The following is a 14,856-nucleotide window of genomic DNA, read 5'->3' as shown; positions in this document are numbered from 1 at the left end:
TGGTAAAGTCTAGGTATGTGTGTGTGTGTGTGTGTGTGTGTGTGTGTGTGTGTGTGTGTGTGTGTGTGTGTGTGTGTGTGTGTGTGTCTGTCTCTCATGTGGTAACTTGGTCTTGACCAAGCACACCCAACAGTGGGTTGACTGGGTTGCAGGCCCCCTATGTGTGTGTGAGACAATAAGTATGCTAAACTGGCCAAGTGGTCATCTCAGGTGATGAGACCCCCTGTGTGTGTAAGACACCCCCTGGGGAGGCAGAACTTGGGATATGCTATGTGGGAACAGGTGTGGGCTAGCGGGGCCTTAAGGGGGCTGAATAATTTTGCACGGCCAATTTTTCAGTTTTTTATTTGTTAAAAACGTTTGAAATATCCAATAAATTTCGTTCCACTTCATGATTGTGTCCCACTTGTTGTTGATTCTTCACAAAAAATTACAGTTTTATATCTTTATGTTTGAAGCCTGAAATGTGGCAAAAGGTCGCAAAGTTCAAGGGGGCCGAATACTTTCGCAAGGCACTGTATAAACAAGGAAAATAAAGTTATGAAAGGTAACTAAATGGAACTAAAGGTATGAGAAGTAACTAAAGCTTATAAAGTAACTAGAGTCTATAAGACTCAAATCTTACAATATCCTTATCCATCATCCCAGTCCCAAAAAAGCCTACTGCAGACTGTCTAAGTGATTACAGACCAGTTGCTCTTACCCCCATTATCAACAAGTGCCTGGAATAAAAAACTGAATAATTGGGCGTGCAAAATTATTCAGCCCCTTTACTTTCAGTGCAGCAAACTCTCTCCAGAAGTTCAGTGAGGATCTCTGAATGATCCAATGTTGACCTAAATGACTAATGATGATAAATAGAATCCACCTGTGTGTAATCAAGTCTCCGTATAAATGCACCTGCACTGTGATAGTCTCAGAGGTCTGTTTAAAGCGCAGAGAGCATCATGAAGAACAAGGAACACACCAGGCAGGTCCGAGATACTGTTGTGGAGAAGTTTAAAGCCGGATTTGGATACAAAAAGATTTCCCAAGCTTTAAACATCTCAAGGAGCACTGTGCAAGTGATAATATTGAAATGGAAGGAGTATCAGACCACTGCAAATCTACCAAGACCTGGCCGTCCCTCTAAACTTTCAGCTCATACAAGGAGAAGACTGATCAGAGATGCAGCCAAGAGGCCCATGATCACTCTGGATGAACTGCAGAGATCTACAGCTGAGGTGGGAGACTCTGTCCATAGGACAACAATCAGTCGTATACTGCACAAATCTGGCCTTTATGGAAGAGTGGCAAGAAGAAAGCCATTTCTTAAAGATATCCATAAAAAGTGTTGTTTAAAGTTTGCCACAAGCCACCTGGGAGACGCACCAAACATGTGGAAGAAGGTGCTCTGGTCAGATGAAACCAAAATCGAACTTTTTGGCAACAATGCAAAACGTTATGTTTGGCGTAAAAGCAACACAGCTCATCACCCTGAACACACCATCCCCATTGTCAAACATGGTGGTGGCAGCATCCTGGTTTGGGCCTGCTTTTCTTCAGCAGGGACAGGGAAGATGGTTAAAATTGATGGGAAGATGGATGGAGCCAAATACAGGACCATTCTGGAAGGAAACCTGATGGAGTCTGCAAAAGACCTGAGACTGGGATGGAGATTTGTCTTCCAACAAGACAATGATCCAAAACATAAGGCAAAATCTACAATGGAATGGTTCACAAATAAACATATCCAGGTGTTAGAATGGCCAAGTCAAAGTCCAGACCTGAATCCACTCGAGAATCTGTGGAAAGAACTGAAAACTGCTGTTCACAAATGCTCTCCATCCAACCTCACTGAGCTCGAGCTGTTTTGCAAGGAGGCATGGGCAAAAATTTCAGTCTCTCGATGTGCAAAACTGATAGAGACATACCCCAAGTGACTTACAGCTGTAATCGCAGCAAAAGGTGGCGCTACCAAGTATTAACTTAAGGGGGCTGAATAATTTTGCACGGCCAATTTTTCAGTTTTTTATTTGTTAAAAAAGTTTGAAATATCCAATAAATTTCGTTCCACTTCATGATTGTGTCCCACTTGTTGTTGATTCTTCACAAAAAATTACAGTTTTATATCTTTATGTTTGAAGCCTGAAATGTGGCAAAAGGTCGCAAAGTTGAAGGGGGCCGAATACTTTCGCAAGGCACTGTACTGAGGCATATTAAAACCTGCCTTCCTCCCTCTTTCGACATCCATCAATTTGCATATAGGGAGAACAGGTCCACAGAGGATGCCATTACCATCATTCTCCACACAGCACTAAAGCACCTGGAGAACAGAGGTGCTTACAGTATGTTCACATGCTTTTTTGTGGACTACAGTTCTGCCTTTAATATGATCATACCAGACATTCCTATCAAGAAACTGCTTCACTTGGGCTTCTCCCCACACCTCTGCGCCTGGATCTTGGATTTTCTAACAAACCGACCCCAGTTTGTTAGGCTGGGCCCCCACCTCTCCTCTACCCTCACCCTCAGCACAGGCTTTCCACAGGGCTGTGTGCTAAATCCATTACTTTACTGAATCTATACTAATGACTGTACACTGACTTACACCTCAAACTCCATTATAAAATTTGCAGATGACACCACAGTGATTGGCCTTATCTCAGAAGGGGATGAGACCACCTACCGAGAGGAGGTACACAACTGACCTTGTGGTGTTCTGCAAATAATCTGACACTCAGCACAAGAAAAACCAAAGAATTGATCCTGGACTTCTGGAAGTGCAGAGCCAACTATGCACCCCTCTTGATCAATGGAAACAGAGTGGAAATAGTTCACAGTTTTAAATTTTTGGGAACTGAAATATCTGACAACCTCTCCTGGTCAGCGAACACCTCAGCCATTGTAAAAAAGGCCCAGTAGTGTCTGCACTTCCTGAGAGTCCTTAGGAAAAAACAACCTGTGTGGACCCCGCTGGTGACTTTTTACCACAGTGCCGTCGAGAGTATATTAACATACAACATCACAGTGTGGTACTCGGGTTGTACAGTGGCTGACTGGAAGGCTCCACAGAGGGTGGTCACCTCAGTGTATAACATCATTGGCTGCCCTCTTCCCTCAATTGAGGACATTGCTGCAACCCACTACCTCAGTAGAGCAAAGACTATCTTAAAAGACAATTCCCACTGTTAGGTTATTTCCTAGTTAGATAGATATTGATTAGAGATCTGTTGTATTAGAAGATGTTAGTGTAGCCAGGTTGACTAGCTCAGGCTGTTAACTGTTCAGCCTGCAGTGCAGACTACAGGCACATCAAGGTTACAGGAAAAGAGCTGTTAGGGTCAACTGTAATGCTAGTCTTAATATTTGTCTTAATGTGTAAGGTTATGTCCAATTGTTTTAGATACACACCACGAAAACAACAGTCACGCACCTTGACTTTTCCTCATGTTTTGGCTAAACGTTATAGCAGCTGCAAGGCTTGCTTATCGGGTGACGTCACGGTTCGACAGCCCAGAAAGGATTAATATTGTATAGCAATGATATTGTATAGGAATTCTTGGTTCGGGGTCTTTTCTGCTTCCGGGCTGCTTGGGCAGCCTGGGGGTTGGAAGATCTCTGGACTTGAAGTGTTGATTTTTGCCTGTGCCTCTTTGAATAAACCAGCACGGTTATATTTTTTATATACTCAAGTGGTCTGAGTCGTCCCTCTGAGTTCCTGGTTTGAAAGAACCGGATGAGGCTTTATAATGGAATAGAGCCTTTACCACCCTGGCCATTATCTGACGGTATAGGTAAATTAAAACATAAAAATGATTCCTGAACAGTGTCTTTCCTGTAGCCATACAACACGTTAATAAACAGTCCAGCTAGTTTATCTTATTTACATGCAGCTGCAAAATATTGTTGTTATATGTGCAATATTATGGCCTAGCATTCAAGCACCTCATATCCCTTCTTCAATTTTATAATGTTTTTATAAGTGTAGTGTAATTGACTGTATGTATGTTCTTTTAAACACCATAGTGATGTGACGAGCACTTGTAATTTCATTGTATCTTGAATACAATGACAACAAAGGCATCTTATCTTATCTAAAAGAACATTTAATTGTTTTTAGTAAACATTCACAAATTACCTTTCAATTAACATTCTTCATGATCAGCATGCATTCCACAAACATCAACAGATAAAATATAATAAACTGATGACCACTATTGTATAGTATGGTTGTGGGACACCGGGACAAGCAAAACCACAAACAGTGCTCCACAGCGCTGGTCATAAACCCCACAAGGTACCAATCATAATCTAGTGGAGGTCTTTTTTAAATGAGCTCCAGTGTGTACCATGATGCACAGTTTTACTGTATATTATAATTAAGACAGCTTTGGACCCTGTTCTGAATGGAAAGACACTCCAATGCAGCTCTCAGAAAAACTGTGATATGAAGGCAACTGTGATGACTCACCCTTTTATTTAACTAACTTCTTCATCATCATCTCACCATCTATTCATGTTTAGCTCTGCAGGGAAATGAAGTCAGTTTGGCCTTTGGAGATTTTACAACACTTTGTTTAGAACAGTAATGCCTGTCATGATGGCTGTGTCAAACACACCCCCATATTCTCTTACAGCTCATGAACTCCTGACTCATGGTGTAATAATTGTTTGATTTGCAATGACATCACTTGATTTTCCTCACTTTAGAGGCTCATTTTGCTCCATGGCGCCCTCAGTGGTGCAGCGATGCAGCATGAGGAGAGAGTGCCCTGTAACATCATTAGTCCCCATCCAGACACATTAACTTCACATCATTAATTAGACCATCAACAGGCATTAACCTCCACTTGTGTGTTGTCCTACAAAGGCCTGACAATGACCATTAATGGACTGACACTGTGATGACACTTCCTGAAACTTGCCTCTGATCTCTTCAGGTAGGTGTTCTGTGGCTGCAGGCAGTGAAGGAGGAAGAGCAAGATGCTGATGACCAGCAGCAGCTGCAGTCCTCCACCTTGCACTTCACACAGGCTGTTACCATCCTACTGCCAAATGAGCTCTTCAAATGGCATCAACTGATCTGTGTCTGTATCAACCTCTACTACATGGTTCCTCCAGATGTTAGAAAGTCTTAAAACATAGTTTTTCAAATTTATTGTCATATGTTTGAGGTGTGGATTCTTTATGTTCAACATCTGGTAACTGAAAAGAAAGTGTATTATATGCATATCTGGTATAGACTATACATTTTGGTAGTCATCTTCAGTTTTGAGCTGAAATTATGGAATATAAGTGGGCTACACTTACTCAGTGCAATTTTGACTTGTATTTTATGTCAGTTTCTCATTCACGCCTCTTTCCACTTACGTGCCAAAATAAAATTCACACAAAAAACTGTTTAAGTTTTACTGCACTAAATTTATTTAACAGCCATTTCTCAGGGGTTGACAGGCACATTTTTATGTTCTGATTGTGCTGCTCCAATAATTTAAAGAAAATTATTTTAGTTGTAACATAGGGCCTAATGCAAAACAAAAAAGTACTGGCAAGTACAGGGGTAATCAGTGACAGCCCTGAGTCTCATGGTGCCTTACAATAGGTGAAGTTAAGCTTAATTTAAAACCATCTACTTTTAAAGGTCTAGTTGTTACAGTGGTTGCAGTTGGTGATGCAAAATAACATTACTGCACTGTAAAAGCTCAAGTGGACTATCAGTGCACCAAGAAAGCTCACAGTAAAAACTCTGCTCTGCCCAGTCTAAACCATATTCTGGTGTAACTGTCTCCAGGCAATTACAGTACTCTATGTTACATCCATCCATCATCTATACTGCTTATCCTGAAGAGGGTTGTGGAGGGCTGGAGCCAATCGGAGCTGACAGTGGATGAGAGGCAGGGCACACCCTGGACAGGTCGCCAGTCTATCACAGGGCTGACACTTAAAGACAGGCAACCACACACCCACACTCACTCCTACAGACAATTTAGAGTCACCAATTGACCTAAGCTGCATGTCTTTACCCGGAGAGAACCCACGCAGGCACAAGGAGAACATGTAAACTCAACACAGAAAGGGCCCGGGTCGACCGGGGCTTGAATTCCGGAACCTTCTTGCTGTGAGGTGACATCAGTAATCACTGCTTAACCATGACACACTACTTTATGTTCCTATAAAACTAATTTGCAAATATGTTTTGAAAGAAGAATCATCCCAGCCATATTATGTGTTCTGTTAAATATAATGAGAAACTGCTGACTAGTCACAAAAATGTTGCTACTGAAAGTAAAATGTTCAGAAATTTCATTTTTCTCCTGCCAAAATATTTGATTTTGCAGTGTTTTTTTTTTTTATTGAAAAAAGATTATAGTTTTAGAAAGTCTGAAGTGACATGAATCATCAAAACCACATTCTGTCCCTTACCTTAATCAAAATGCCTTTGTCGCCTACTGTAAACCGAAAAGGGATTTAGGATTAATGCTGGCCTAAATTAATGAGTTCACTAACTGCTAGCCATAAGCAAAATTAGAGCTTTACAATCACAAATGTAGTAGTCACAAACTTGCTTGAGTACACTACTGACACTGTTCAATATTACTGACCTGTACGCTCATTTTCCATGCATGCCAAACTGCAGCCATACCCCAAAGAATACATTTAAAGGTACAATTAAAGGTCTGTACCCAGTGTATACTGAGGAAAAAGCACTGTCAGGAATAGTGCAGGGGACTCAAGTGCAAATCAGAAACAAAAGGTCAAAACAAACAAGACAGCAGAAAGCTGACCAGAACCCAAATACACAGACAAACAGTCAAGGGCACAAAAAGAGGCAGATTCAGGACAATGGTCTGTACTGGCAGTGACGTTAAACTTGAGGATATGTCTGGAATTATGTGTGATTACATACTGACTGTTGTTACATGTTTGAAAGAATAAATAAATCAAATCAAATCAAATCAAATGTTGGAATGTCACAGTTTAGGAACAAGATGAGAACCTGGCAACAAGTGAAGGCTGACAGCCGACTATACCATGGGAGCTGAGTACAGGAATGAGACATGGGTGAGTGTGAGCAGCGAGGAGCAGGCCTAGTAGCAGGGACTGGAAAGGAGAACAAATCAACAAATGTTCCAAGTCCCTTATTTGTACATACATGTAGATAAAGGTGTTGTTGTACTGGATTATATTCAGAGGTGTTCCTAATATTCTGACCCTCTCATGTATAGGGAGGACAAAAATATAGAGACATGTCTGAATATAATGTACAACACCTTTAGCTATGACCTCAATAATAAACATATAATTGAATTTATACATTTATGACAATTTCACCAAAAGCTGAAACATTTTGAGCTTTATAAACACAGATGTTAAGGTGGAAGTGTTGCATCAAAGTGCATACAATTGTACAGGTGTTCCTAATAAAGTGGCTGGTGAGTGTACAGGATGGAAGCCAAAATCTTCAATTTTGTATGTCCACTGTCCACACCTACTGTATTCTGCACCACCAACACCACCCAATTACTTTGTCACAGCAAAGTAATTGGAAAACAATTCAGTAATATATCAAGGAGAGAGGGTTATGGTCAGTTAAATACAGAACTAATAATAATTTTTTTATTATATATATTTATATTACCATATAATTCATGTGAATACTTTTCCCACCACTGCAAATCATTTGCACCTTGACAGAATTGTGCACATTTTATATTTACTTAATTATTTAGTAATTTCTTAATTAAGTAAAACTACAGAAGGAAAGAGGCAGAGGTCATCGGGGACTTATGTGTGCAAATCCCTGGGGTCATCAACTTTGTTCTCCATTTTTTCTCAGTCTTGCAAGTAAGTAGAGAACATTTTTTTCTCTACTGTAAATACGACAAGCCCAGTGCAGTTGATGGAACATTAGCCCAGCTTAACCCTCATATATCACATATATTCAAGTCACAGAGATAATCTTATATTAATTTGCAAAATTGAGACTTGCCACATATTTAACTCTGTACTATCTTTTAACAACACACCCAAATTCTGAAGGTAGTTCCCAAACCCTCATAGACTTCTGGTGATGCAGAATCAAAAATAATCTGATCTGGGGCAGGAAAAATATCTAATATACTGTAGATAACACTCCAGCCTGGCAGATATGGGTACAGCAGCAAGTTATATGGGTTGTGATATTTCATTTAAGGCTGGCAAAGCACAACCGATTAACTGCTCAGCCTTAGAACTAAGGCCAATAAATTAAAGATTAAGATATAACTGTGAGTAAAAAGTAGGGCTGTCAAAATTAACGCAATAATAATGAGTTAACGCAAAATCCTTTTAATGCCCATAAATATTTTTGCCGCATGATCAACACATGCACATTCTGTGAACATGACCCTCAGCCCACCCCATAGTTTGGGAAATCAGTAAGCAATGAAGCAGCAGAAATTAGCAGAAATGTATTTAAAAAATGGGTCTTTTGAATGGCAAGTTCAGTTTCAAAACCCTGCCAGACACCTAGAAAACTCTACAAGCAACAAACTTTTAATAGCAATAGTTAAATGGGTGGCTACAGCTTGCATGTCGGTTAACATTGTGGAGGACAAGAGTCTGGTTGAAATAATTTGCATCACATCCAGCGACTGCACATATGGATTGACTTCGAGAGCTGCCACTGTAACTTGTATTATAATAATAATAATCACCTTTATTTGGCCAAGTATGTTACACACGAGGAATTTGTTTCTGGTACATAACCAAGGCAGCCATCTTCGGCGCCAACACCGATGGCTCTAACAATCAGGGGCAACTTAGAGGTTTCAGTGTCTTGCCCAAGGACACTTTTATGTGTGGACTGCAGGCAGATTCAAACCTCCAGTTTGCTCTATCCACTGAACCACAGTCTCCCCTCGTATGAGGGCGAGAAAGCTAAAGAGGAAGAGGTGTTGGGACAGACAAACACGGCTGGCTCACCAGAGACTACTGGACCTCTCTAGGTAATCACAGTTATCTTGGGGTCCCTTTAAGGTTCATTTAGAACCAGTGGTGGAACCCTTTATTTGAAGTAAAAGTAACAATACAACAATTTAAAAATACCATTACAAGTAAAAGTCCTGCATTCAAAATGCTACTTAAGTACTAAAGTATTAGCATCAAACTTTACACAAAGTACTAAAACTAAAAGTGCTCATTATGCAGAATGGCAAATTTCATCTTTCTGTATATCATATTGTAGTATTAAACTATTGAAGCATTATTGTGTATATCACATTGATTGTTGGGGGGGTGGGGGGAGACTAGGTTTAACTAGTTTATTTGCATTTAATTTGAATTACCACTGGGTTGCTTGTGAATTCTCCACTATAGCTCAATGACAGCTTATAATTATACTGTATTTTAGTATTAATTTAGTTATGAAGAGTAACTAATAACAAATTAAAAATAAATATAGTGAAGTAAAAAGTACATTATTTGCATCTAAAATGTGGAGAAGTCAAACTATGAAGTAACAAAATGAAAATACTCAAAACACAGCTACCTCAAAATTGTACTTAAGTACATTACTTGAATAAATGTACTTTCCACCACAGTTTTAAAGAGATTTTTTAAAAGTGTGATATAATTGCAATTAACTGTGAGGTAACTATGGACAATTGTGTGATTCAGAATCAGAATCAGAATCAGCTTTATTGGCCAGGTGTGTCGGACACATGAGGACTTTGATTCTGGTACAGTGGCTCTCAATGTGTACATACATGAATGTGCATTAGGAAAAAAATCAGCACTAGTAAAAAGAAATCTGCTGAATACCAATCTATCAGAATACCACTTTATCACAGGACTGGTCATCAATCAACCTCTAAGCTTCATGTCTTTGAACTGTGGGAGAAAGCTTGAGTACCTGGAAAGAACCCAGGCAGGCACAGGGAGGACATGCAAACTCCACACAGAAAGGCATCGGGTCAGCCTGGACTGAAACCCGGAAACCTCTTGCTGTGAGGCAACAGTACTAATTACTGTACCACCATGCCATCCCTGAAACAAGAAAAAAGTGACCATGGTTGTTAGATTCACGGCAGGTTAAAGGAGGGTTTGTGACAGGTCTGGGACACTGACAGAAGAAGTTCACCTGCTCACGGGAGAGTGCAGACATCCTACTTTGCTTTTCCACTGTATTTTTTACTGTCTCTATTTAGAGGACATACCCCCACACTCACAGCTGAGCAGAGGACATGAAGGATCACTCCATAGTGCAAGAATCGCTAGTAACCAAGACTGTATGAGCAGTTTATCAAACTATTGAACAAACAGAACACAGAATTTGTAGAACCATTTTGCCTGTAGTCCACTCACTTGAAATTCCTATTTTACCCCTAAACCAATGAATGTCTGTCATATCTGTTGTTTCTCTTGAATAACTTTCAAACTAATAATGACATTAGCATTAGGCTATTCCAAATGCCAGAAGTAGATTTTCAATTTATCATAATATGAGGGTCAAAAAAATCATTGGAAAATTACTTTTATTGCATTATGGGGACAATGAGTGTCCCCCTGGTGGAGGTCTGCACTCTCTGAGTGCTGTCTACTTTTACTCTTAGGCCACTGCAGCTCAAATCTGGGGAAAGATTTTAACTTTACAAGATACCAATTTAAAATGACTATGCTCCCCCGATCTGAACAGTGTTCTGTTATTGGACTTCTGTGCTAGTCACAGTTTGTCCATAACTAACACCATGTTCAAGAATTAGAAGAATCAGCTTTATTGGCCAGGTGTGACAGACACGCGAGGAATTTGACTCTGGTACATCGGCTCTCAATGTGCAATCAGTAAACCAGCATAAGGCTGTGTAATATAACAAAATAAGCAGTATTAACAGCAGCATTGACAGCAACAAACAGTGCAAACAATGCAGAATAAGCAGTATAAACAGACAGTAAACAATGCAGACAACAAAGGAATGTTCGTTGAATTGAGATAAATAGGGATAAAAATACTTAAAACTAGAGACCTGTACGAGTCTGTATAACCTGTACAATGTATATATACACAGGTTTTGCACTGAGGGTTATTGTCCAGTCATACTGTCGTGAGTTAAGTGTTCATCAGAGTGAAGGCCCAGGGGAATAAAAAGTCCTTGTGCCTGGTTGTCTTGGTGCACAGTGACCTGTAATGCCATCCAGAGGGGAGGAGTTCACACAGATTGTGTCCAAGGTCTGCAGTGTGAGGGGTCTGCAGTGATCCTGTCTTCAAGTATAAGGGTGTCCACCAGTGCATGTGGCACCAGGACACCCTAGGCTGGAGGTTGATGATTGACTTTGTGATTGCTTCATCTGACCTCCGGCCGTATGTCCTGGACACTCGGGTGAAGAGAGGGGTGGAGCTGTCAACTGATCACCATCTAGTGGTGAGTTGGATCCGAGGGAGGAAGCTGGACAGACTAATTTTCCAACAGTTGGGAACATTTGGCAGAGCCCCCTGTCCAGGAGATCTTTAACTCCCACCTTCGGCAGAGCTTCGACCACATCCCGAGGGAGACTGGAGATATTGAGTCCGGGTGGACCATGTTCTCCACCTCCATTGCTGATACGGCCTGCTCAAAGCTGTGGCCATAAGGTCTCCGGTGCCTGTCGCGGCGGCAATCCCCTCAAACCCAATGGTGGACACTGGACATAAGGACACAGGAAATAAGGGATGCCGTCAAGCTGAAGAAAAAGCCCTTTCAAGCCTGATTGGCTCGTGGGACTCCCAAGGCAGCTGACGGGTACCGTCAGGCCAAGTGGACAGCAGCCCAGGTGGTTGTGGAGGCAAAAACTCGAGTCTGGGCGGAGTTCGGTGAGGTCATGGAGAGGGACTATTGGTCGGCCTCGAAGAAATTCTGGCAAACCGTCCGGCACCTCAGGAGGGGGAAACAGTGCCCTGCCAAAACTGTTTACAGTGGAGGTGGGCAGCTGTTGACCTCAACTGGGGACATTGTTAGACGGTGGAAGGAATACTTCGAGGATCCCCTCAACCCCGGCATCACATCTTCTGGTGAGGAGGCAGAGGCTGAGGGTTCAGAGGTGGACTCGTCCATCACCCAAGCTGAAGTCACCGAGGTAGTTGAGAAGCTTCTTGGTGGCAAGGGGCTGTCTTGGATGACACACCTCTGCAACAGCGCGTGGCGGTTGGGGACAATGCCTCTGGACTGGCAGACTGGGGTGGTGGTCCCTCTTTACAAGAAGGGGGACTGAAAGGTATGTTCCAACTACAGGGGGATCACACTCCTCAGGCTCCCGAGAAAAGTCGATGCCAGGGTACTGGAGAGGAGAATTCGACCGATAGTCGAACCTCGGATTCAGGAGGAACAATGTGACTTTCACAGTTCTATACCCGCTTCAGGGTGGTGGAGGGTTCATGGGAGTTTGCCCAACCAGTCCACATGTGTTTTGTGGATTTGGAGAAGGCATTCGACCATGTCCCTAGCGGCGCCCTGTGGGGGTGCTCCGGGAGTATGGGGTCTGGGGCCCTTTGCTAAGGGCTGTCCGGTCCCTGTACGACCAGAGCAGGAGCTTGGTTTGCATTGCCGGCATTAAGTCAGACTTCTTTCCAGTGCATGTTGGACTCCGGCAGGGCTGCCCTTTGTCACTGGTTCTGTTCATTATCTTTATGGACAGAATTTCTAGGCACAGCCAGGGGCCGGTTGGAGTCCGGTTTGGGGACCACAGGATCTCATCTCTGCTTTTTGCAGATGATGTCCTGTTGGCTCCATCAAACCAGGACCTTCAGTGTGTACTGGGACGGTTTGCAGATAAGTGTGAAGCAGCTGGGATAAGAATCAGCATCTCCAAGTCTGAGGCCATGGTTGTCAGTCAGGAAAGGGTGGCTTGTTCAAGTATCAAGGAGTTCAAGTATCTTGGTGTCTTGCTCACAAGTGAGGGAAGGATGGAATGGGAGATTGACAGGCAGCATGCCTGCAGGCAGCTGAAGGATGAAAGATCCTGAACCCAACAGGCCTATACATTATATCTCTTTGGTTGGGCTAGCCCCATTCTACACAGGAACGTCAACCATGACGTGTCTGTGGTGCCAGCTTTGCAGCTGACCAAAACAGTAGTCAAAACATGAAGCAAATCAATGTGTGTGTGTCTGTTGATTGTGGTGTGTAGCTAAAAACATTCTCACACGACCTCTAGTGACATGTCATGACAAACATAAGAAAATATTATGGCTAAGGCTACAGTTATACACATCATAATAATAATATTAAACATCCTGTCTGCTGACAGTCATCAACTTTTCTATCTAGTTATCCTTGACCATATGCACCCTGTAAAAACCCATGAGCATGACTAAGCATTTAACAGCCTACCTAGACATTCTATCTCCACTAAACATTTCTAATACATACAAGTACCTAACCAATGTCTATCTGACTAAAAAATACCTAACAATTCCCCCTTTCGACATGACAAAAATTGTGCCGACCTAAATAATGAAGCTACCTGGCGTTTCGAGAGGTGAGAGGCCCCTTCCAAAACCACTCCCTCAAGGGTAAACTACAGAGCTGAGTACTTTAGGGAAAAATGAACTAAAAACACAAAAATGGTTACAGCATATAAGCGGGTTTTTTATTGCAGTGACATCTACTGTATATGTATGCCGTATGTGTAAGCTGATTCAATGCAACTAAGAGCATTTGAGCAGACATAATTGTGGAAAAGTATAAACATCATGTATAGCAAGCTTTCATTGGTTAACCATAACATTAGGGGGTAACTAATGCACAGAAACAACAAAGATTTTCTTACATCCTACCATAATCATGAACACCACTCAATAATAAGGATTTAAATTACCATTACCAATTACCAATATATGGGGACCAGGTTACCAGCAAAAGCTTTCAGGCAGGAGGGGGTCACACTGCTTGGGCCTGGTGCCTTTCTGATCTTTTATGTGTTTTAAAAAAAGGGGGCTGGGGCTGTCAGATTTGCTCAGCTGCACCTGCCTCTCTCACCTCCCTCTCTTTGTTTTTGGTTCCTGATTACGCCACATTGTACACCTGCCACACATTCCTTAATCATCACCAGCTGCATTCACTTAGTCTTTTACCCTGCTTAAGCCCAGCTCACATACCTTTCCCTTGCCAGTTCGTCATTGCTTTCATGCCGACAACCCCTGCCACTTTGCTTCTCCATCCACACAAGGTCAACAGTGTGACTAGTGCCAACAAGGATGTAAGTAACAGACATAACTACATTTTTCCACTTGCCAAAAGTCTTAGTGAACCAATCTTCAATATAATTAGCAATACCAGAGTGTTCAGCCATCTCTTCTGACAAGACTTTTAAGTCAGCCAGAGCCCTAACAATTGAGCCATCAGGATCAGTATTCATTGGAATATAGGTACAACATCGTTGTCCCATCATAGTACAAATGCCCCCTTTTTCGGCCAAAACAAAGTCTAAAGCCAATCTGTTCTGATATGACATGATAGATGTAGCTGCCAATTGTTCCTGAAAGCCAAAAGCCAAATCTCTAGTGAAATTAGTGAGACATTGAAATGAACCCTTTTATACGATCTACATTTTTGTTTATGGTCACCCACCAGAAGAAAGCAGACTCAAAGCCTGCTGCCACTTGATCTACTAGCTTGTACTCATTTGGGACGCCGCGGGGAACACCAATTGCATCAATATACGTGGGTGAGAATCTAGCTGGATCAAACAAGGTATCCCGCTTTATCCGGTGTCCCTTAAGGGGATGACCAGAACCTAATTCAATGTCAGAGACTGCAGCTTCAACTACTGTAACTGGAACTATAAATGAGATCATAGTGCAGTCACCAGACCATTTAAAAAATGTGAGATTGGCATTTTGTTAACTGTCCCTAGCAATCT

At 41.9% G+C, this 14,856-nt stretch overlaps 1 protein-coding gene across 1 annotated transcript in view; it reads left to right on the top strand.

The window, feature by feature from the left end:
- The window catches only part of adgrb1a (adhesion G protein-coupled receptor B1a), a 291,715-nt gene that overhangs the window by 261,516 nt on the left and 15,343 nt on the right, over window positions 1-14,856 (top strand). The window contains exons 33-34 of the mRNA XM_020623885.1: window positions 2,619-2,677; window positions 4,923-5,105. Of these exons, the coding sequence (XP_020479541.1) occupies window positions 2,619-2,677; window positions 4,923-5,105 (242 nt within the window). The remainder of the gene's footprint in view (window positions 1-2,618; window positions 2,678-4,922; window positions 5,106-14,856) is intronic.

Source organism: Monopterus albus, unplaced genomic scaffold (genome assembly GCF_001952655.1).
Source record: "Monopterus albus unplaced genomic scaffold, M_albus_1.0 scaffold314.1, whole genome shotgun sequence".
Lineage (NCBI taxonomy): Eukaryota > Metazoa > Chordata > Actinopteri > Synbranchiformes > Synbranchidae > Monopterus > Monopterus albus.
This window is presented reverse-complemented; position numbering and strand designations above follow the sequence as displayed.